Source organism: Nicotiana tomentosiformis, chromosome 1 (genome assembly GCF_000390325.3).
Source record: "Nicotiana tomentosiformis chromosome 1, ASM39032v3, whole genome shotgun sequence".
NCBI lineage: Eukaryota > Viridiplantae > Streptophyta > Magnoliopsida > Solanales > Solanaceae > Nicotiana > Nicotiana tomentosiformis.
Genome location: NC_090812.1, coordinates 83,724,550 through 83,748,226, shown reverse-complemented (window position 1 = coordinate 83,748,226; position 23,677 = coordinate 83,724,550). Strand labels below are relative to the sequence as shown.

Genomic DNA, 23,677 nt, shown 5'->3' with positions numbered 1-23,677 from the left:
AGCATGTTTGACCTCGGATTGGCGCCTCCTCTTTTGCTTGACCGGGTGGAACTTCGGATCCAAGCTTAGCTTGTGAGTGGTTATTTCCGGTGGTATTCCTGTCATATCGAGGTGCGACCAAGCAAAACAATATTTGTTAGCTATATAAAATTGAATGAGTTTTTTCCTGAGCTCGGGGTTTAACCCCGTGCCTAGGTATACATTTCAATCGGGCAAGTGTTCACTCAGTACGACTTGCTTTAGTTCCTTGACCATTGATTTCGTAGCGTCAGAATCATCAGGGGTTATGAAAGACCTGGGGACTCCGTAGTCATCATCATCGTCTATTCCCTGCTCCTCCGATTCTGTCGAGGTTGGTATCGGTGATTGCTATTTGGCCCTATTTTTTATCACCTAATCCGTACCCTTACATACCGAGAGAGTGGATGTCGAGATCACCTCATCGACTGCGAACATTTCCCTTGCGGCCGGTTGTTCCCGTATACTGTTTTGGTTACTTCGGGCATCAGGAATTTCAACACCTGGTGTAATGTCACGCCCAAAACCTGAAGGGACGTGGCCGGCACCCGGTACCATATTCGGCCCGAGCGTACCACTCTGTAACTGTGAACTCTAGAGGAATAACCCTCAACCTAGGCCGATGAGGCCATATTCTGAATCATCTGAAAATATCGTTTATCTCATCTAAGGGGTAAACATACCCAAAAACTCATATATATATATATATATATATATATATATATATATATATATGTACAGACTGACGAGGTCGCCGTGAACATCTACTGTTATACAAACTATACAGGACTTGTCTACAAGCCTCTAGAGATAGTTGAACTGTATCATGGTCGGGACAGGGCCTCGACCTACCCATCAAACCTGTATATATAAAACAGACTCCAAGGTCTAGACCTGGTAACTCCGGGGAAGTAGAGCTTACCAACCAAGCTGATATTTGGCTCTGTCTACTGGGAAGGTCTATCCAGCTGTCTATTAGGACCTGCAGGCATGAAATGCAGCGTCCCCAGCAAAGGGACGTCAATACAAATAATGTACTGAGTATGTAAGGTAATAGAATAACTGAAAGCAGAAACTGAACTGATGATATAATAACTGAATGTAACTGGGAGTCAAAAATAATCTCAAGATATGCTTACCTGTTGATACTGACTCAACTCTCTCCATATAGTATGTAAAATAGTTGTCCGGCCCTATAAGGCTCGGTATGTGTAACTGCCATGCCGTAGTAAGCTCGCTCATAGGTGCTCGGCCATACTAGGCTCTGTATCTCAGCCATTCTGGGCTCGCTCATAGGCGCCCGGCCACAGTAGGCTCGGTATATAACTTACCATCTGATCAGAGGTTGCCCAATAGGTGCCTGTCCACCGATTATAGCTCGATGGTGGTAAAAAATATTGTAACATTGTATATATATATATATATATATATATATATATATATATATATATATATATACTCTCTGCTCTCTTAAATGAAATAAGACAATACTAAACTCAATATGAAGTCCCGATAAGGGAGAATACTGTAACTTCTGAGACTAGGATAATGTGAATAAATTCAGGAATACGAACTTCTCTTTATGCCTCGTTATCAAACTTATGTAGTTACGAGATCATGCCAAAATGAAGAAAGGTTTAGCCTTAACATACCTTATCACAATCTTTCCAATCACCAACTTGAACTCTCCTCTTCTCACCTTAATCTACAACAACGATAATAATACTATCATTAAGTTACGAAAGGTACAACTAACGCACAACGAACGACAAGCTTATTTTGTATTAAAACGGACAGCATCTCCCCTATAATCCTTACTTCCTCCAAATTCAAGATAACACCACAACACCAAAAACAACAATAACAACACATGTACATTAGTTTCCAACCTTATGCATACCACACAATACTACAAAACAGCCCAACACACCCCAATCTCTTCATACACAAAACGACCACCGTAGTAGTGTCAACAACCCGAAATTGTTACGATGAACGACCAGCCCAACATCCTGAATTTATGTGGTGTTTCTCCACACCCTTCCTCCTCCAACACTCTCACAAAATAGTAGTAAAACACGCTGCCCAACAGCACCACAAAACAGTCCATAAAACAGTCCACAAAACAGTCCGCTACAAGTGAATAACTCAAACTCACTGCTTCCGATCACCGTCCCGTGAGTTCTTACAAATATAGAACGACTTACTATTCATATACAGCAGAAAAAAATGGATGAAAGAGAGCAGTAAACTTACCTTATTTGTTGGATAACTCGGCTCCTATCTTGATTCTTCAAACTCTAGGCTTTACCTCCAATTAGAACTTGAAAGGGAGAGAAAATCAATTGGGGTTTGTGGAAAATTTTTGGGAGGATTTTTGCAGAGATTAAGTCTGTTTATGTTTTCCTATTATCAGCCTAATATATGAAGGGGATAGGCCTTTAAAATGGCCTCTCTGAATGACCCGAAGAGGCCCATTTTTGGACGACCTGAAGAGGCCCATTTTTGGATTTTCGTTTAAGCAAGTAGGTGACAGTCTGCGCAGTCTCGGAAAAACTCCCATATCTCTCTACTCCAATATCGTATTGACAAACGATTTAATGAGTTGGAAAATAGACTCATAGATATTTCATTTGATGGGTGGAACACCCTATAACTCTACGTATATTGGGAGAAAATGTCAGTTACATTGGACCCAAAGTTTCAGTAAAACTTATGAACGTAACTTGTGATGACTCTCATCGACTTTTGTTCCATCACTCGCTTGACTTCAAAATATAACACACGAATATCATACGACTAAAATAACTTATAACATAACTTCCTTATCATGTTAAACACCCTGGTCTCACTCTAAAAGTACATGCTATAACATTCCCAATTTTTTCGATTTTCGACGAAACATTATGTTTTTCAATTCCTTTAGCTTTTGAACCTTCCAACCATCTTTGTACTTGTTGTTCATGATCTTCAATATTTGTAACCTCCAAGGTAACATGATTATTTTACTTTGTAAATTTTTCAAATATGATTTCATTTCTGAGCGTACATCAATTGACTTACGACGTACTCGTACGTACGAAAACATGGGTTGTAACATCATTTCCCCCTTTAGAACATTCGTCCTCGAATGTTGACTGGTGCACTTATCAGTCTCATAACCTATAGCTCTCATAAATAATTTATTGCTGGCCTTTCCATCTAGGCAACTGTTCTATAAATAAATCCATAGGCCCGAGCATTCCCCCCTTTAGGTCTCTTTCTGACACCACGACTTATGGTCTGAATCCTTCTAACCTCGTAATTATTGCGACCTTCTGTCATGAATCTTGTACGACTTTGTCCTTGTATGTGAGCCTATGCGACTCTTCTGTTCCTTTTCCTCCAGCTTTTAGCCAATCTCTAGGCTTCACTTTGGGAACATATATAGAACTATGACAAGTTTTTCCTCCCGGTGTATATAGGTGTAGTAAAGTTCTTCGCTTGGTAATTTGTCAAACTTACGACTGTTGCGATATCTTGTTTTGTAGCCATGTAAATATATCCTTATGGCTTTACTACATCTAGGTAGGTTATACTACACTATCACACTTACTTCAGTTTATATTGCCGAGGTTTGCTACCTAACTCCATGTTACCTCTCGCTTCTTATCCTATATGTATAAATCTAAGTCCTTTAGTTCATCCTCATTACTATTCATCTTAAAAATGAAGGCCTGATATCATCTCATACTTTGGAACTTTTATCTGCCTATTGTTGATTCACCTTAATGTGGATCTATAATCTCCATTGATAACTTGAAACCTCTTACATAATACATTGTCCTTAGGGATCACGTCTCATCAGGAAACATCTGAAGTTATTTTCTTGATCCATCTAGGGACGATACTATACTTCAATAACTATATTTCATCGCATCCCAATGTGATTCCTCTTATGAGGGGTATACTAATCTCATGCAATTCATGAGATCCCTTCTCTTTGAATCATTAACCAATCAATGGCCTTAACGTTATCCTCTTATATATCACAATTACACCATTATTCTACTACCAGGGCAACATTTTATCTCTTCAAATTGCTCATAGTCTTAGTCTCCTCTGAGTTCATTCAGGCTATACTGAGTTTTCTTTTTATAACTTATGGAAACCATCAGCTCTCTTGTTTTTATGGGCTTAATTTTGAGGCCTTACCTATTCTCGTCACCTTCTCAATAATCTTGTTGCTGTACCATACTTTAGCTTGCAACCTACATATATCTATTTATAGTACTCATAACCTTCCATTAACTTTCTAGCACCATACATTTCCTTATGTTATTCAGGAACTTCAAGCGGGACATCAAATTGTCTCTAACTCTTATTTACTCTCTTAACTAGACCTCTCGGTACTTGGAAACTATAGGCTAGAAGATATGTCCCTAACAACACCACTATCATTTGTGGGTACTGAATCATGGCGCTTCTAGCCCGCGATCTGATGTATGGACTATTCACAACATTCTACATTTGAGAATTTCGTACCTTCTTAACCTTTACCTTACTTAGCTTTGAATCTCGCATTGTATCTTCTGTCTCTTTCATAACCTCCCTTCCACATAGGTAGAATTCACTTCCACCTCTTGAAGCTCTACTATAAACTTGCACCTCTAGTGCGTACACAATCCGGTGGGAGCTTCATACTTACTCCTTATGAGGGTGGTACTTTTTTTTCTAGCTTTATTGTAGAGCCGTTATATAATATGGCTGTTGTACTATCTTTCTTGTACCTCTAATTTTAAGAGTGATTTTGTAATGTTCAGACTCCTAATTCAGTTAGCTGATGTAACTCGTTAGTTTCTTCTTCTCTCCCAGCCTTTAAGTAGGCTTATGCTATCTTCCGATCTGCTGCTCAGGGTATTATTACTTTCTCCTTTGGTGTACGTCATGGAACATCCATAATATAATCTTCTAACAATTCAAGCCTTTGTCTGTGAGGTGGACTCAATTCTTTTTGTTTTAACTTTACACCGGCGTCTCCTATAGCTATAGGAATGTCAACATATATGTTGCATGGATAATACTCTGAAATATTAAGTGCGGTCATAACATAACTAACTATGGGTCATTGATTTAATAATTCCTTTCGTGCCTTCTCAGTTTTCTTTAAAAGTGCGCAATTACTTCTCTTGGTCGTTCTGCCACTTATTGCATGAATACTTGGCTTATCCTAGTGGCAACACCTATTGGAATTTTGTGCAACTCATATGATCTCAAATATTTCTTTTGATTTTTACTTCCCGTTCATTAGCCATGATAGGTGCCACTTTCTTATGGAGTGTATACAATATTGTAGTGAGACTGTTATAACAAGATCATTTCTTCTTTAGGTCACTATGCTTATGTTGAAGCCTTCTTCCTTATTTCCTCAGCTAGTCTTTCGTTGTAGCACTTAGGGAAGACCCTCTGACTCTTGTAGAGCTGGGAGCTTTTTACATCGTATACCCGACGAAAGATTTGATGTACTGACTCGCCAATAATTATCCTTAGTTACTTATCTCTGCGCCCTTATGCTCGTAGGGTTACTTCTGCACTCGAATTTTTATTATCTCCTCAGTGGCACTCTCTCTTTTATTTCCATAACACTTATATGGTACCTTTTACTGCCCAACTCCTATCAAAATATTCCTCAAGGATTACGATGTCGTATCTACGAGACCGAATTTCCTATGCTGGGTTTCACTTCATTTATCTTTCATGATCTACTGATTTATCTGAGACATCTTGTCTAGCCATGACTAGGCTCTTTCTGCATTCCTGAATGAACTACTAACTACTTGTCAGTCCATGCTCATATGTACATTCTGGGTAACCTCTCTTGGATTATGTCTTCTGTCTTAACTTAACTTTTGCATTGTCTCCTAATGTATCAAGTGTTCATTCGCACTTATTTATCAATAACATCTGGTGTGGGAACCCTTGCTGCCTCTCCCCGACGTCGTGCTTGCATAATGTTCTGGACTCGTATCATGTCTGTAGGATCTGAATAAATGCAATATCATTCCTTTTACCATTTACTGCATTCTTCCTTTACTATTCCATAGTTACCTGAACTACTTAACTCTGACTTAATACCATATTATACCATCTTTTCCCCTTTAGGGGAGTATTAACATGTAATGCTATGAAGACTTACTTATAAATATTTTACCTCTTCATCTTCGACGTCTTTTCACATCTTTATTGACTCTTACTTACCTTGCAGTAACCTTTATGTATCATGGATAATTGAATATCTTACACACGACGGTATCAGATACCTAGTGTAGTTGGAACACTTAGTCCCTTAAGATTAACTTTGCTCAAAGTTCTTGCTTTAGGGAAGCGTCTTCCTGAGTGACCTTTAAAGGTTATTCTTCTGTTGTCGATTGTATTATTGCTGGAATGCGATATTTGAAATTCTCTTGATGTCAACTATCATTACCTCATTTGATCCCTAATTGATGTTCAATTTATCTTGTTCACTAGCCCATGCTAATTTCTATTACTCTGGGGGTCTAAATTGTTTTGTCTTTGTAATCACATTGGACGCACCAACTCATTTCTCGAAATGAGAATATGACTTTTGGCCTATACTCTTTTATTGTCTCAAGACCTGTCACCTCTTATTTTTTTTTTCCACTTGACTATAGACTCTGTCATCATATCATATTTTGATTTATCGTTATCACCCATTTATCACATCTTACTCATAATACTTCATTTCTCTCTTCTTATTCTTCTGCTAATACTGTTGTTTATCGCATTATTCTGAAAACTTCAACAAAACATTGTTTAACTTTTAGCTCCCCTGGCTCAATCCACCATTTCGGATTACTCTAACCCAAGTTGGATCTTGATATCCCATCCTTCTCTTAAACAATATATGTTAGCTCCCATAGGGCATAACTGAGATGGGTGTGGCCAATTGTACATACTTCTATTTCTGTTGAAGGTAACTTAGAATCCTTTTATTTCTCTGCCTGACGTGGAAATTCGGACAATCTTCATTAACTAGGTACCTCGTACCCTTCTTCACCTTGCTTCTGTTACATGTTGAAACTTATACTTTTACCTTATGATACTCCCATGGCCTGCTATTCACGGGGTATGTTAGATATTCCCGTCTTAGGGTAAATGGAAAATTCGCACATATGGTAAGCACAATCTAATAGGGTCTCAAACAGGGCCACGTAGTCAAGAATTCTCTCTCTACTAATGCTTTTACCTACTGTTGTATTATACCTTTAGCTAGCTATAATTTTTCTAATTGAAAGCATCGCTATATCATTGGCAAACATAAGCTTTGACTCAAACTCTTATGACTAAGCTCTATAGCACGATTTGGATTTGAATGAAAGGTAACAAACTCCTAAATGCCTTGTAGCCTCCTGCTTATAAGTGTGGTGCACAACATACCCATAAACAAGACTCTACTAGACACGGCTTGTAGACTCCCTAGGATAGAACTGCTCTGAAACCAAGTTTGTCACGCTCCAAACCTGAAGGGACGTGGCCGGCACCCGGTACCATACTCGGCCCGAGCGTACCACTCTGTAACTGTGAACTCTAGAGGAATAACCCTCAACCAAGGCCGATGAGGTCATATTCTGAATCATCTGAAAATATCGTTTGTCTCATCTAAGGGGTAAACATACCCAAAAACTCATATATATATATATATATATATATATATATATATATATATATATATATATATATATAAATGTACAGACTGACGAGGCCGCCGTGAATATCTACTATTATACAAACTATACAGGACTTGTCTACAAGCCTCTAGAGATAGTTGAACTGTATCATGGTCGGGACAGGGCCTCGACCTACCCATCAAACCTGTATATATAAAACAGACTCCAAGGTCTAGACCTGGTAACTCCGGGGAAGTGGAGCTTACCAACCAAGCTGATATTTGGCTCTGTCTACTGGGAAGGTCTATCCAGCTATCTATTAGGACCTGCAGGCGTGAAATGCAGCGTCCCCAGCAAAGGGACGTCAGTACAAATAATGTACTGAGTATGTAAGGCAACATAATAACTGAAAGCTGAAACTGAATTGATGATATAATAACTGAATGTAACTGGGAGTCAAAAATAATCTCAAGATATGCTTACCTGTTGATACTGACTCAACTCTCTCCATATAGTATGTAAAATAGTTGTCCGGCCCTATAAGACTCGGTATGTGTAACTGCCATGCCGTAGTAGGCTCGCTCTTAGGCGCTCGACCATACTAGGCTCTGTATCTCGGCCATTCTGGGCTCGCTCATAGGCGCTCGGCCACAGTAGGCTCGGTATATAACTTACCATCTAATCAGAGGTTGCCCAATAGGGGCCTGCCCACCGATTATAGCTCGATGGTGGTAAAAAATACTGTAACATTGTATATATATATATATATATATATATATACTCTCTGCTCTCTTAGATGAAATAAGACAATACTAAACTCAATATGAAGTCCCGATAAGGGAGAATACTGTAACTTCTGAGACTAGGATAATGTGAATAAATTCAGGAATACGAACTTCTCTTTATGCCTCGTTATCAAACTCATGTAGTTACGAGATCATGCCAAAATGAAGAAAGGTTTAGCCTTAACATACCTTATCACAATCTTTCCAATCACCAACTTGAACTCTCCTCTTCTCACCTTAATCTACAACAACGATAATAATACTATCATTAAGTTACGAAAGGTACAACTAACGCACAACGAACGACAAGCTTATTTTGTATTAAAACGGACAGCATCTCCCCTATAATCCTTACTTCCTCCAAATTCAAGATAACACCACAACACCAAAAACAACAATAACAACACATGTACATTAGTTTCCAACCTTATGCATACCACACAATACTACAAAACAGCCCAACACACCCCAATCTCTTCATACACAAAACGACCACCGTAGTAGTGTCAACAACCCGAAATTGTTATGATGAACGACCAGCCCAACATCCTGAATTTATGTGGTGTTTCTCCACACCCTTCCTCCTCCCAAACTCTCACAAAGTAGTAGTAAAACACGCTGCCCAACAGCACCACAAAACAGTCCATAAAACAGTCCACAAAACAGTCCGCTACAAGTGAATAACTCAAACTCACTGCTTCCGATCACCGTCCCGTGAGTTCTTACAAATATAGAACGACTTACTATTCATATACAGCAGAAAAAAATGGATGAAAGAGAGCAGTAAACTTACCTTATTTGTTAGATAACTCGGCTCCTATCTTGGTTCTTCAAACTCTAGGCTTTACCTCCAATTAGAACTTGAAAGGGAGAGAAAATCAATTGGGGTTTGTGGGAAATTTTTGGGAGGATATTTGCAGAGATTAAGTCTGGTTATTTTTCCCTATTATCAGCCTAATATATGAAGGGGATAGGCCTTTAAAATGGCCTCTCTGAATGACCCAAACTGGCCCATTTTTGGACGACCCGAAGAGGCCCATTTTTGGATTTTCGTTTAAGCAAGTAGGTGACAGTCTGCGCAGTCTCGGAAAAACTCCCATATCTCTCTACTCCAATGTCGTATTGACAAACGGTTTAATGCGTTAGAAAATAGACTCATAGATATTTCATTTGATGGGTGGAACACCCCATAACTCTACGTATATTGGGAGAAAATGTCAGTTACATTGGACCCAAAGTTTCAGTAAAACTTATGAACGTAACTTGTGATGACTCTCATCGACTTTTGTTTCACCACTCGCTTGACTTCAAAATATAACACACGAATATCATACGACTAAAATAACTTATAACATAACCTCCTTATCATGTTAAACACCCTAGTCTCACTCTAAAAGTACATGCTATAACATTCCCAATTTTTTCGATTTTCGACGAAACATTATGTTTTTCAATTCCTTTAGCTTTTGAACCTTCCAACCATCTTTGTACTTGTTGTTCATGATCTTCAATATTTGTAACCTCCAAGGTAACATGATTATTTTACTTTGTAAATTTTTCAAATATGATTTCATTTCTGAGCGTACATCAATTGACTTACGACGTACTCGTACATACGAAAACATGGGTTGTAACATGTAATGTCGAGGGTATTGCTCTCATGTTTGAATCCATGGCCTTTCGAGCAAAGCGTTGTATCTCATGTCCCCTTAGATTACATAAAACTTGGTTTCCTGAATGGTTCCGGCAAAACGGTAATGTTATTTCCCCTTTAGTAGTCTCACATGCCATATTGAACCCGTTTAGGACTCGGACTGCAGGTACGATCTGACCTTATTGGCCGAGTTGTTCCACGACCCTCGATCTGATTATGTTGGCCGAGCTACCTGGATCAATCAACACACATTTAATTCAATATTTATTTATGAGTATCGATATTACCAGTGCTTCTACATCTTTGTTGTTGAATGACAAGGTTCATTCCGGTAGGTAATCTCGATTTCGTTTTTACCTTGTTATGGAAAGTTTGATGTGCTTCAATATCGGTCCCTGGGGAATGTCGACCCACTGATGATCATGTTTATGACGTGCTGAGGCTTCTCTGGTTCGTTTCGTTTATTAGAATCCATGTTCCGAAAATGGCTCTTGGCCCGATCACTGAGGAATTTTTGGAGATGCCCGTTGTTGAACAACCGGGCTAGTTCTTCCCTCAATTGTCGACAATCTTCCTTTATGTGCCCATGAGTGCCATGATATTTGCACATAAGGTTAGGATCCATTTGGTCTGGATCAGATTTCAAAGGTCGAGGCCATTTGGTATCTTTGATGTGTCCTATGGTGAACACAATAGTAGAGGCATCAATGCAAAAATTGTACTCGGAGAGCCTCGGTGCTTCATGGGTCTGTCAAATTTGTTTTTGCTCATGAGTCTTCGGTTGTTCTGTTGTCGGTCATTCCTTCTTTCGTTTCTCATAAGGTTTTGCCCTGACCCACTGCTTCTCCGGTCTCTATTGTACGATTGATACCGATCCCGGGTTGATCTAGGTTCCTGATCGGTGTCTCTCTTGACTCGATCGGTGATCTTGACGAGGTGTACGGACCCGGAAGGGGTCCCGAGTTGGTCATCCTCGACCCTGATTTTTGATTGATACTGATTATGGACGTCGGTCCAAGTAATGGCTGGATATTCTACCAGGTTCTATTTCAGCTGTTGTGAAGCCAATGAGCTTCGAATGTTGAGTCCTTGGGTGAAAGCCTGAACGGCCCAATCGTTCGCAACCGGGGGAAAATCCATCCGTTCCATTTAGAATCGAGAAACGAGTTCTTTGAGCATCTCGTTATCCTTCTGCTTTACTTTGAAAAGGTCTGACTTCCTGGTCTTGACCTTTATAGCACCGACGTGTGCCTTTACGAAGGAATATGCAAGCATAGCGAATGAGTCAATAGAATTAGGAGGAAGGTTGTGGTACCATATCATAACTCCATTTGACAGAGACTCTCTGAATTTTTTCAACAAGACAGACTCGATCTCATCATCTTCCAAATCGTTCCCTTTGATGGCGCATGTGTAAGAGGTTACATGCTCGTTTGTGTCGGTCGTTCTATTGTACTTAGGGATTTCGGGCATTCGAAACTTTTTGGGGATCGGTTTCGGAGCTGCACTCGGGGGAAAAGGCCTTTGAATAAACTTCTTGGAATCCAGGCCCTTCAATATTGGGGGTGCTCCTGGGATTTGGTCGACCCTGAAATTGTAGGTCTCCACTTTTTTATCATTAGCTTCGATTTTTTCCCCCCTGTTTCTATCCATTTCATCAATTCTTCGAGTAATTTCAGGATTTCGGGGTCACTCTCGCTCATTTTTTCTGAGATTGGTTCGTTTCTGCGTATGGCTTCTCGGGGGATCTCGGGTTCATTCCCGCTCAGTGTTCGACCTTGGTTCTTCAATTGAGCTATCACTGTCTGTTGAGCCTGTAGCATTTCAAAGATCATACGCAGGTTGATCCCATTATTTTCGCCGTCGTGAGTGTTTTGGGCAATCAAATGCACTTCCCTGCGCACACTATTTTCGGGGTCAGTTGGCTGGTTTGCGTCGATGGCCATATGCGAACAGGCGTCAATGGGAACCACCACCGGAATTCTACTAAGATCGACCGGTGCAGCCTCGTAATCGAGTGATGCATTGTTGTTCCTGCCGTGGTGGCCGGACTCTGTGTTTACGTTTAGAGGGACAGATTGTGGGTTTGACATTTCGACCATGACCTGAAATCAGAAACACTTCAAAGAACAAGTGTAAAATGGGGTGTGTTATGATGATTTGTATCAAATTATTATTTTTATCCTTAGCCACATGGTGGGCGCCAAACAGTTTACCCTCAAAATCGAATAACAATTGAATTTGTTAGTGGTTTAAAGGATATGCAGATTAACTTGATACAAAGCGATAAATTAGATTGCAATTAAAATAAATAGCGATAAATTAACTGCAAACCACATGAATTGGATAATTTCAGCTGAGGAAAGCAAGCAACTTATATCGTCCAATTTCACTCCTCTATTTGAGGATATGAAAATGGCCGATGCAATAGTAATACCTAACAAAGAGTCGATGTAGATTTTCCACAGGGAGCTATGAATGGGTCTTAGGAATATATATTATAGTGTATGAGCTTGAATTATCTCAAATTGCACTTCCACAAACTTGGGTTGTTTCTAGGTCTAAATTTAAACTAAGATTACAAACTAAGAATTTAAACTAGGAAATTGTTTTTGGTCATTTTTCAAATGATATAAAAGGCCTAGGACTATGACATTCATCTAGGAGTTCGCTTAATGGGTTGTAAGCCTTAAAGCTTATTTTATTAGTCGGGGTGTATTATAGCTATCAATACTCAAATACTCACTCAATGTCTCTCGATCAGAGAGTGATTTTGCCCAATTTGGCTTTCTCAAGTCCAAATGGGTATTGAACAAAGTAGTTGATAATAAGCTCAAGTCGGTTTTTACTATATCTAGATTCAACCCTTTAATTGGGTTTATCAATCTCTCGTTCTCAAGTAGAGACCCAGTCAATTAGGCATGAAATAATATTTGTAACCATTAAATCTTCAATTAAAAGCAAGAAAAGGCTAGATAATCAACACCCAACCATAAACAAGCAATAAATCAAACACCCATCAAGTTCACACACTAGGGTTGGGTCACAACCCTAGTAAAAATCTAGCTACTCATGCTTAAATAAGAAGAAGAAGAAGAAGAAGAAGAAGAAGAAGAAGAAGAAGAAGTGATAATTAAACCCATATTAATGACTAAAATGATAAAACTAATATTCAAAAAATCTAAAAATAGCTAAAACTACTAAAAGAAGCAAAATAAACGGTTGCTGATGTCAAACGTTTCAAAAGTTTCCCTATAAAAAATGAAACTATTCTATTAATACAGTGCTGGAATTTTCGGACAAAATTGCCCTTTCAGAGGTTCTGCGTCCGCACAATTCCATGTGCAGTCCGCACTTTTCTTCAGCTTGGTAGGATTGGACTTTTGCGGCCGCACAATTCTGAATCGCGGCCGCATCTCTCTCTTTCTGCGGTCCGCATATTTCTGAGTGCGGCCGCACATGGCTCTTTTGCGGACCGCACAAATGCAGTTGCGGCTGCACAACTGATCTTCTGCGGCCGCACAATAATTGTGCGGTCCGCACTTCCTTTTAGCTTGAAATGAGAACCATTGGAACTTCTGATCTTGCTTAGCTTCTGCGGCCGCACATTTCATGTGTGGACCGCACTTTGCACTTGTCTCTGATAAGCTTGCTTTCACAATCTGCGGCCGCAGATGATATGCTGCGGTCCGCACTTTGAGCTTTTATGCCTGTTTTTGTTCTTGAGTTCAGATCACTCCTTCTTGAGTTGGATTTCATCTTAGTAGCTCATTTTTCAATACTCCAGCAATTAAGCATATTTTATCAGTTTTTGGGAACACAATTAAACGCTTTTGGGCTGAAACGAAAGCAAAAAGGCGCTAATAAGTTGTCAAAATCCCCACTTATCAGCTACCCTTGAGTTGAATGCACTTTTATTGACACAAAGATATCAAAGAGTAAGAACTTGGAGAATGTATTGCTTATCAGTGTATGTTACAATGTCTTTATGAATTGTGAGGCCCCCTTCATATATTAGAGGAACCTACTTTTCAGGTATTATTCTACTATTCCATAAAAGGTAAAAAAGGTCCTTGATTAGTTGACCGTTGGTTCCTTTTTTGGTATATTCCGTGATTTTCGCCGTAATATCCAGTTAATTGCGAGAATTTCGGATAAGCTGGCTACATATTCCTTGAGACCATTATGACCGGGATCGGCTATGACTTTGATAAACTCGAGGGCAAATATAGTGGTGTCGATGATTAATTTTAGCAATACTTTGGATCCGATCTTAATTACCATATTTCGATCTTAGCTGATTGTGTTGGACATAAGATCAAACTTCGAGCTCAACTTTTACCCGATTACGGATATTTCGACCCTGGCTTTAATTAGGGAGATTGGAAGCTTGATCGAATATCGAGCCCGATTTTACCCGTATACAAACTTTAACCACTTTATGATAATAGCTATTCCCAGCTGTGCTATTCCTACTATTATCACATTTCATTTTTGGAGAGTCTACAATTAATTCGATTGTTTGTATTTGATATTTGGGGGTTAATATAGGAAAATTATTTTATTCTCTTTTATGTCTTCTAAATAAAAATATATAAAGAGACAAATTGAAATTGCGTTTTACAATTTTGAGAACTTTTATTAAACCAAAAATGTAACTTAGAATGTAAAAAATAAATTATCGATAATATATTAGTAAGGCATTATAAAGACCAGACTATTGAGACAATTGAACTCCGACAGAAATAATGTAATTCAATTCGAAGAATCGGACAATTTGGACTATATATTTCAAACTGGCAGCCAGCAGGCATTAGAAATCTGTTTGTTAATTTCAAGCATGGTTGGCTTTTTATTTTTTTCTTTCAATTCAGCAATCGTTCTATCAGAGATTCGTCATTTTTCTTAACTCTTAGCTGAGAGAGGTAAAGGATCGGACGTTTTGTTATTATTGTCCTGATGCTTGCTTGCTTACCAACTACCACCAAGTTGCTCAAACCTAAGCTTTCACATTCAACGGTAGGCCAGGTCCAAGTCAAAATCAACATATTCGTAAATTAGATTTGTATATTACTTGAAAACTATTTACGTACCTGTAATTGCTTATTGTAAGCGTAAATTGGCAACTTGGAATAAAGACTATATATAAGAAAAAACACCTACAATTGTTTTTTAAAATATTTGCTATGCCAACTTATATAACTAAAATAATTATTTTAATATGACGCTTGCCGTCTTTTAAAATAGTATTAGAAGGTTTAATAAAAGTCTGCTAAATTTCTTAATCATATGTTAAAGAATTCAAAACAAGGAAAGCAGCCAAGTTTGTTAAACTGTCACAGGCTGCGTTCCTAGCTACTTCCTTGTTAGAGCTCGGTTAGTTTCTTAAAATCATATATTTATTGCCAATTTGTCAATCGACACTTGTGGTCAAATGATATTCCATACTAGCAGCTAGAGATGTCCTTATATATGTATCTGGATCCACATTTCACATTTCCCATGCACTTTAAGCCTACACAAACTTGAGAAGCAACTGAGCTATCTTAGTTAGGCTCTTTTGAAGAAAAAGAGTACTAATATATATTATCATGAGTAGAGAGACCTTAGAAACAAAGATGACTAATCTTGATGAAGCTAGCTCTTTACCGAGCTCGTTACCTATAACGCCACGGACGGTAACGGTAGCTCCAACGTTTCATTTTGATGACCAATTTGGCTCTTTACCCATAACTCCACGGACGGCGTCGGTAGCTCAAACGCCGTCCGTAGTATCTTTACCGATAACACCACGGACGGCATCAGTAGCACAAACGCCGTCCATAGTATCGTTACCTCCTTCACAATTTCACTCTCCATCACTTTCTCGATCACCGTTACTTAACGTGGGAGATCATGCCACTAGTGCTGCAAATCGAGCCAGTAAAACCCCAAGGTCACGAGGATTAACGCCGCGTTTCATCACTCCTTTGGGAAGTCCTCTTAGGAAGGCACTTAAAATGACAAGATTAGACCCACAGGATGCTTGGCTACCCATCACTGAGTCACGAAATGGAAACGCATATTACGCTGCGTTTCATACACTTTGTTCTGGGATTGGTATTCAAGCTCTTGTCTTACCTGTTGCCTTTACTATCCTTGGCTGGTAATTTTATTTACATACATACATGCCAACTCCTGGTCTAAAAGATTTTCTATGTAGTGATTGACTAACCTAATATATGATGTGTTTTTGTAATTGTTGCAGGGCTTGGGGTGTCATTAGCTTAACGGCAGCATTTGTATGGCAGCTCTACACACTCTATTTAATGGTTCAACTTCATGAAAATTATGAAACAGGAATACGTTACAGCAGATACCTGCAACTGGCATGCGCAACATTCGGTAAGCATCAATATAGATTCTTGGGTTAAAACGGATCAAATTAATAAAGGGGGCATGACCTAAGTCGTCCAAAATTTGCTGGGGCTAAAAAAAGTTGGGTCAAAATTTGTCAAACAATGGGTCATAACGTACTTGTCCCACAAATGATCCAATTATCGGTCCTTTTTTATTTTTCTTTTTCAAAGATATTTTTGAAATCTAGAATATGTTTCCTAAATTATTAGCTTAAGGTGCAGTCTCTAAATTTATTTTGATTTTTTTGATTTAGTTGCTTCTTGACCCAGGTGATTACACTAATTTAATCAGTTTGATCTAATAGTTTGATGGATCATTTCTGATTCAAAGTTGGGTCAAGTTAACAAGCTGATAATAATCCTAACCCGTTTAAACTTGGGTGGGGTTACTATAATTATATTATGGGTTGATTTTGCCACCTCTGTTGCAACATAATGAATTAAATACAAGGAGTAGGTACTTAGAAGGTTGAAAAGTTTTCTTGACGTTAAATTGTTTTATGCTTTGGTTCAGGTGACAAATTAGGCAAACTATGTGCAGCGTTTCCTATCGGATATCTCTCAGCGGGTACATGTTGTGCGCTGATTATAATAGGAGGTTCAACAGCAAAGCTGTTATATCAGACTTTATGCGGAGCAACATGTAGTAATCCCAAGCCATTAACAACGGTGGAATGGTACTTGGTTTTCACTTGTGTTGCAGTGGTTTTAGCACAGTTGCCAAACTTGAATTCTATTGCTGGAATTTCCTTAGTTGGTGCTCTTACGGCCGTTGGATATTGTACTGCATTATGGACGGTTTCAGTTGCTGAGGGTAGACTTCCTAATGTGTCATATGATCCAGTTAGGAAGGGTACTCAAGTTGCTAGGATCTTTGATCTTCTTAATGCTCTTGGTATTATTGCTTTTGCTTTCAGAGGCCACAATCTCATACTTGAAATTCAGGTAATTATCGTCTTCCTTTCCTTCATTTCTTTTCCTTATAGTACGCTTTTTTCATTGAATTCTAACAAAAAGGAAAGAACGGAAACACAAAAGCTTGTTTTGTTTAACACTCTATCTTGAAAAGACAAACTTCAGTTTTCTCGTTAGAGTTGAACACGAAAATGATACTATATTTAGCTTATATACTATGAATAAATTTAATATATCAACGCAATTTAACTTGTTATGGAAAGCAATTTGTCTTATTATTTGTATACCAATGATCTTACTTTTTAAGACAGTTACATGCAGTTATTTGTTTGGTGGTCGGATATGAAAAAATTCTTTTATAATACTATTAGTTGACAGAAGATAAAATAAAAAAATAATAATTGAAGATTAAAAATTGATTGTTGAATAGGATTGAAGAGGTCACCTAATTAAGCCTAAAAGTCGTCGTAATAGTAAGAATACATTTTTACTACATGTAGTTAGGTACCTCCATATTGAAATGCAAACAGAACAAGTTTGTTGTTGACTTTGACTTTCGCTGACCTTTTTAGTCGGACACTTTGATAGTTGTCACCAACTTTTGATTAAAAAAATTAAATTAAATCTAGCAATTAAAAAATAAATAGATAATTTTGGTTGTGACTTTAATAGATAATTTTTTTGTTGTTGGATGTACGCAGGCCACAATGCCTTCAAGTGAGAAGCACCCATCGCGTGTGCCTATGTGGAGGGGTGTGCAATTCTCATATTTACTCATAGCAATGTGCTTATTCCCACTAGCAATTGGTGGCTACTGGGCTTACGGTCATTTGGTATGGCTCTCCTCCCCCCTGTCAACTCTTTTTTAAATTACGATACAACACGTACTTGTAATTAACTTTTAAATAATCGAAAAGAATCATAATATTTCATCTCGCACAATTTTATTTCAGATTCCAGCAAATGGGAGCATGTTAACTGCATTGTTTGCATTCCATAGCCAAGACGTTTCACGATCAGTGTTAGCTCTGATAAGTATTTTTGTGATAATAAACGCGGTGAGTTCCTTTCAAATCTATGGAATGCCAATGTTTGATGATATGGAATCAGCGTACACAACTAGGAGCAAAAAAGCATGTCCGTGGTGGCTCCGTTCGATATTCCGGGCAATTTTCGGATTCGTGTGCTTCTTTATAGCCGTAGCAATTCCATTCTTGGGTAGTTTTGCTGGGCTTATTGGAGGAATTGCACTGCCTGTTACTTTTGCTTATCCATGTTTCATGTGGCTTAAAGTCAAGAAACCCCACAAATATTCTTTAAGTTGGTGGGTAAATTGGGGACTTGGTCTATTGGGAATGGGCTTAAGTGGGATCTTGGTTGCTGCTGGTTTGTATGTTGTCATTGACACTGGTGTTAAAATTAGCTTCTTCAATCCTCAGTGACTAGTTTTCTACAACAAAAAAGTGTGGAGAAAACTGTTACTAGTATGAACATACTTGCCAACTTGGTGAAATATTCAAAAGGTTGGTTGGGGATAGGTCTAAAGAAGAATTTAATTTGTTGTTACTTTGAGTTGGTAGATTTTTTGTAATTCTTTATGGAAATTAAAGGAATAATAAGTTGGTGAGAAGATCTTTATTCCACGTGGACGGGTTTGAATACTTTGCCTCCACAAAAGCAGTTTTTGTTTGAAAATAGGTCCAAACTTCAAATGCAAAATTCATGGACATGATTATGACGAAAAAAATCAACATCATTAACTGGTTAATAGCCGACCTAACTCATAGGCTGGTGTAGTGATCAATGTATATGAAATATGAAATTACAATGTGTATGGAAAAATAACATTAAGGCTAATTGCAGAAATTAGCCTATAAGCCAGATATATCACAACCCATTAAGCAAGGCTCTGTCATTTCATGATCGTCCCGATTCTTGAAATAAAAGTAAAAAAAAAATTATCAGAGAAGAAGACTTTGGTGAAATTGTCTGCTTGTTGTTTAAATTCTTAAAAGTAATTGTATACGGGTAGAATCGAGCTCGATGCTTGATCAAGCATCTGGAACGATAGACCAGGCTTAGCACATCTGTAAGAGATCGAAGTTACAGATGTGACCGCGCTCGATGTCGAGGTTCGAAGTTCGACAAGACCATCAGATTTGCCCTCGAGTTTATCGAAGGCACGACCGATCCTGCTTCTAACGGCCTCGGGAAAAAGCTTTGCCAACTCAACCGATAAGGATCCTTGATTCTCGCCATTAACCAATCATTGGACGAAAATTACGGGATTAAGTCAAAAAGGGAGACAATGGTCTACATAATTCCTTATAAAATAATGACTTAAAAGCTTTATCTCCCTAGATATATAAAGGGAACTGAGTAATTCATTAGACATATTGGAATATACAAAAAAGGACGATGTACTGTATTCTCCAGCCTTGTTCATATTGATTTGGCTCCAATAATATCACTCCTAAATTCGAAGAAAGTTAACCTTGCGAGGCTTAAGTTGTTTAGTTTGTGTAGTTTGCATTGATTTTTCTATTTATTCTTCCATATTAAATATGATAATTTCTCGCTTTGTATCAAATTAGATCACATATCCTTATAACCACGTATAAATTCAATTATTATCCGATTTTAAGGGTAAAATATTTGGCGCCCATCGTGGGGCTGAGGATAATAGTGATTATTTGATATAAATCTCCATAACACACACTGCTTTACACTTGCTCTTTGAAGTGTCTATGATTTCAGGTTAAAAATGACAAATTCTCAATTAGCACCTCTACACATCGACAACGAGTCTGGTCATCAAGGTGAGAATAACAACATGTTGTCTGGTAACATAGGGCCACTCGCTGATGTCGTTGGAATTCGGACTGCGAATCCGATTGATGTAAATTTGCATGTATCCATCGAAGCAAACTTGTCTACCGACCCTGAAAATAACGTCCGTGGTGGAGCCCGATCGACAGCTCGAAACACACAAAATATTGAAGAAGACGGGATCAGCCTATGCATGATCTTCGAAATGCTGCAAGCGCAACATGTGGTGATAGCTCAGTTGCAGAGCCAAACTAAAGCATCGAGCAGGGTTGAACCTGATCCTCCCCAAGAAGTCACTCGCAGAACGGAACTGCCCGTGATAAGATTGAATGAACGAGAGTCGGGGACTAGTTCCGAAATTATAAAAATACTCGAGGAGCTGACAAAGTAGGTAGAATCATGGGAAAAGAAGATCGAAGCGAACGATAAAAAGGTCGAAACATATAATTTCAGGGTAGATCAAATCCCAGGAGTGCCCCCGATATTGAAGGGATTTGATTCCAGGAAGTTCGTGCAAAAACTTTTTCCTCCAAGCGCGGCCCAAAAACCAATCACCAAGAAATTTTGTATGCCCCAAATACATAAGTACAACTGATCCAAACGAGCATGTGACCTCTTATACATTTGCCATCAAAGGAAACAACTTGGAAGACGACGAAATCGAGTATGTTTTGCTGAAAACATTTGGGAAGACCCTGTCGAAGGGAGCCATGATATGGTATCACAACTTACCTCCTAATTCTATTGACTCATTTTCTATGCTTGAAGACTCTTTTGTAAAAGCACATGCCGGTGCCATCAAGGTCGAAACCAGGAAATTAGACCTTTTCAAAGTCAAACATAAGGAAAACGAGATGCTCAGGGACTTCATGTCCCGTTTTCAAATGGAACGAATGAATCTGCCGCCGGTCGCTGATGATTAGGTTGTTCAGGCTTTCACTCAGGGACTCAATATTTGAAGCTCGGTGGCTTCGCAGCAATTAAAGCAAAACCTGATAGAATACTCTGTCGTTACCTAGGCCGATGTACACGATCGGTATCAATCGAAAATTAGAGTCGAAGATGATCAACTTGGGGAATCTTCGGAGTCTATATATCCCGTCGGGACTCTCGATAGAGCCAAGAGGGACATCAATCATGAAGCTGGATTAAACAGGGATCGATATCGACCCTATAATAGAGAGCAGAGGAATAGTGGGTCCGTGCGGAACCCCATAAGAAATGAAAGAAGAAATGACCAAGGTCGAAACAACCAGGGGCTAATGACCAAAAATGGTTTTGACAGGCCCACCGGGCATAAAGAAGCGCCAAGGCTATCAGAATACAACTTTAATATCAACGCAGCTGCCATCGTATCACCCATCGGGTGAATCAAGGATACCAAATGGCCTCGACCTCTGCAATCAGATCCAGCTCAAAGAGATCCCAACCAAGTATACAAATATCATGGAACTCACGGTCATAGAACGGAAGATTGTCGACAACTGAGAGAAGAAGTAGCCAGACTATTCAACAACGGGTACCTTCGAGAGTTCTTGAGCAATTTTCAGACCAAGAATCATTTAAGGAACAGGGATTCAAATTGACAAACGGAACAGGGAGATACCGAACCTCTACACATAATTAATATTGTCATCGGTGGAGTCGATATCCCACATGAGCCAATGTTGAAACACACTAGAATCTCCATCACCAGGGAGAAACGAACTCGAGATTATATACTGGAAGGAGTCTTATCCTTCAGCGACGAGGATGCGAAATGGATCATACAACCTCACAATGATTTGTTGGTAATATCTATACTCGTAAATAAAACTAGAATTAAAAGTGCGTTAATTGATCCAGGTAGCTCGGCCAATATTATTCGGTCGAAGGTCGTAGAACAACTCGGTCTACAAGACAGGATCGTGCCAGCAGTCCGAGTCCTAAACAAGTTCAACATGGCATGTAAAACTATCAAAGGAGAGATAATGGTACCGGTCAATACCACCAGAATCCTACGAGAAGCCAAGTTTTATGTAATCGAAGGGGACATGAGGTACAACGCCTTTCTCGGAAGGCCATGGATCCACCACATGAGGGCAGTACCCTCAACTCTTCACCAAGTTCTAAAATTCCCAGTCCCAGGGGGGATGGAGACAATCTACGGGCAATTAGAACTACTGTCAAGAGTATCAGGTTAATTTCACGTACTATAATAGTAAACTTTACTCATTATTATAATAAAGTCATCTTGACGGGTAAGTTTTGTTGTTATAGTAATTACTTTACTATTATAGTGCGTAAAGTTCAGTTATTTATATGCTTAATTTTTTTTTGGTGATTTTTGAAGTTATAGTGGGTGAAGAAGTTCAATTATTTTACTGTAACAAATTAGTTTTGCGACTTTACTATTATGTGATTATAAAGGCATATTGTATGATGAGAAAATAGGAAACCATGTCAAGTACCTTATCCCATTGGGCAAGACCACTTCTTCTTCTTTCTCGACAACCCTGACGATTAGATAATAGAGGAGTTAATTTTTTTAGATTAGATATGGATGATTATATAGAGAAGAAAGCATATGAAACAAATAAAATGCGGAATTACATATGATGTAATTTTACCTTGTATTTGTTTCTTGTTGAGACACTTCAAGGCGAGTCTTGATTTGCTCAGAAACAACACCAAAAGCAAGAAAACCAGCCCAAGCAAGTCCAGCACCAAGGCCAAATCTCCTTGTTAAGGAAGAGGCAATCCAATCAGTAGATTCTGCAGTTGTCGATAGGCGGGCAGGTTTACTACTAGGCTTTTGCTGCTGCACATTAGCTGCTGGGGCAGGTGATGGAGGCTCTGAAGAAGTTGCACTTAGATTTTGAGATGGTGGTGGAGTTTGTGGTTGTGGAGGTTGATTTGGTGGCTGAGAAGGAGGAGGGGTTTGTGAGGATGAAGAGAAGTTAGTTCTGGTAATTGGGTGAGACACAAATGGTGGTGATCCAAAGAAGGTTGCCATTTTTTGGATATGATATGAGCATATGATAAGACTAGCTGATATTTGTAATGACTTAAACTGCATTCAGTAGTATATGGTCCCTACCTTATCCTTACATGCCTCATTTTTTTCTTTTTGTCCGGATCAACTTGTGAACGTCTCGAATATTCCATTGGATATCTATTATTTCTTTTCAACGAAAGTACCGGGTAACTTTGCGACCAAGCTTAGGCAGATAGAGAAAAACATCTATCATTTTTTATCTTTTGAAATTTGAACCTTTACTTTCCGTAAATATCATCATATTTCATTGACAACTACGCCACACCCTTGAAGCATTCTCCGGCTTGAAAGGTTTGGAAACTCTAAGTGGCCAAATCATCAACACATCAACAGGGTAAATTAACAATTGATGATTAACTAAATTTTAAATCAAA

At 38.7% G+C, this 23,677-nt stretch overlaps 3 protein-coding genes across 6 annotated transcripts in view; 1 reads left to right on the top strand and 2 right to left on the bottom strand.

Annotated features, from left to right (window-relative positions):
• The window catches only part of LOC104101101 (expansin-like A2), a 169,559-nt gene that overhangs the window by 76,859 nt on the left and 69,023 nt on the right, over nucleotides 1–23,677 (bottom strand). The window contains exon 1 of one of the 3 annotated variants that reach the window (XM_070186393.1): nucleotides 10,880–10,885. The exons of the other annotated variants lie outside the window; for them this stretch is intronic. The gene's annotated coding sequence lies outside the window, so the exon portion shown is untranslated. Of the gene's footprint in view, nucleotides 1–10,879; nucleotides 10,886–23,677 lie in introns of those variants that run through there. 3 annotated transcript variants of the gene reach the window in all.
• LOC138899716 (peptidyl-prolyl cis-trans isomerase FKBP17-2, chloroplastic-like) lies at nucleotides 979–23,291 on the bottom strand. Of its 2 annotated transcripts, none has more exons than XM_070186411.1 (3): nucleotides 22,876–23,290; nucleotides 22,717–22,761; nucleotides 979–1,000 (listed from the first exon to the last, which is right to left on the bottom strand). In XM_070186411.1, the coding sequence occupies exons 1-3, from the start codon at nucleotides 23,259–23,261 to the stop codon at nucleotides 994–996; spliced, it is 438 nt and encodes a 145-aa protein (XP_070042512.1). In that variant the 5' UTR covers nucleotides 23,262–23,290; the 3' UTR covers nucleotides 979–993. The 2 variants fall into 2 exon arrangements, with proteins under 2 accessions (XP_070042512.1, XP_070042508.1); XM_070186407.1 differs by lacking the exon at nucleotides 979–1,000 and adding an exon at nucleotides 19,194–19,371 and having other exon boundaries at nucleotides 22,876–23,291.
• Nucleotides 15,567–19,080, top strand: LOC104087724 (lysine histidine transporter-like 8). Its single transcript, XM_009592279.4, has 5 exons — nucleotides 15,567–16,269; nucleotides 16,372–16,508; nucleotides 17,037–17,467; nucleotides 18,139–18,270; nucleotides 18,391–19,080. The coding sequence occupies exons 1-5, from the start codon at nucleotides 15,716–15,718 to the stop codon at nucleotides 18,877–18,879; spliced, it is 1,743 nt and encodes a 580-aa protein (XP_009590574.1). The 5' UTR covers nucleotides 15,567–15,715; the 3' UTR covers nucleotides 18,880–19,080.

Coding starts and splice junctions, on each gene's coding strand:
- LOC104087724 (XM_009592279.4), top strand. CDS start 15,716: ATGAGTAGAGAGACCTTAGAAACAAAGATGACTAATCTTGATGAAGCT. Junction 17,468..18,138: donor ATCTCATACTTGAAATTCAG/GTAATTATCGTC, acceptor GGATGTACGCAG/GCCACAATGCCTTCAAGTGA. Junction 18,271..18,390: donor ACTGGGCTTACGGTCATTTG/GTATGGCTCTCC, acceptor ATTTTATTTCAG/ATTCCAGCAAATGGGAGCAT.
- LOC138899716 (XM_070186407.1), bottom strand. CDS start 23,261: ATGGCAACCTTCTTTGGATCACCACCATTTGTGTCTCACCCAATTACC. Junction 22,762..22,875: donor CAACAAGAAACAAATACAAG/GTAAAATTACAT, acceptor TCTAATCGTCAG/GGTTGTCGAGAAAGAAGAAG. Junction 19,372..22,716: donor GTCTTGCCCAATGGGATAAG/GTACTTGACATG, acceptor TTTTATTTCAAG/AATCGGGACGATCATGAAAT.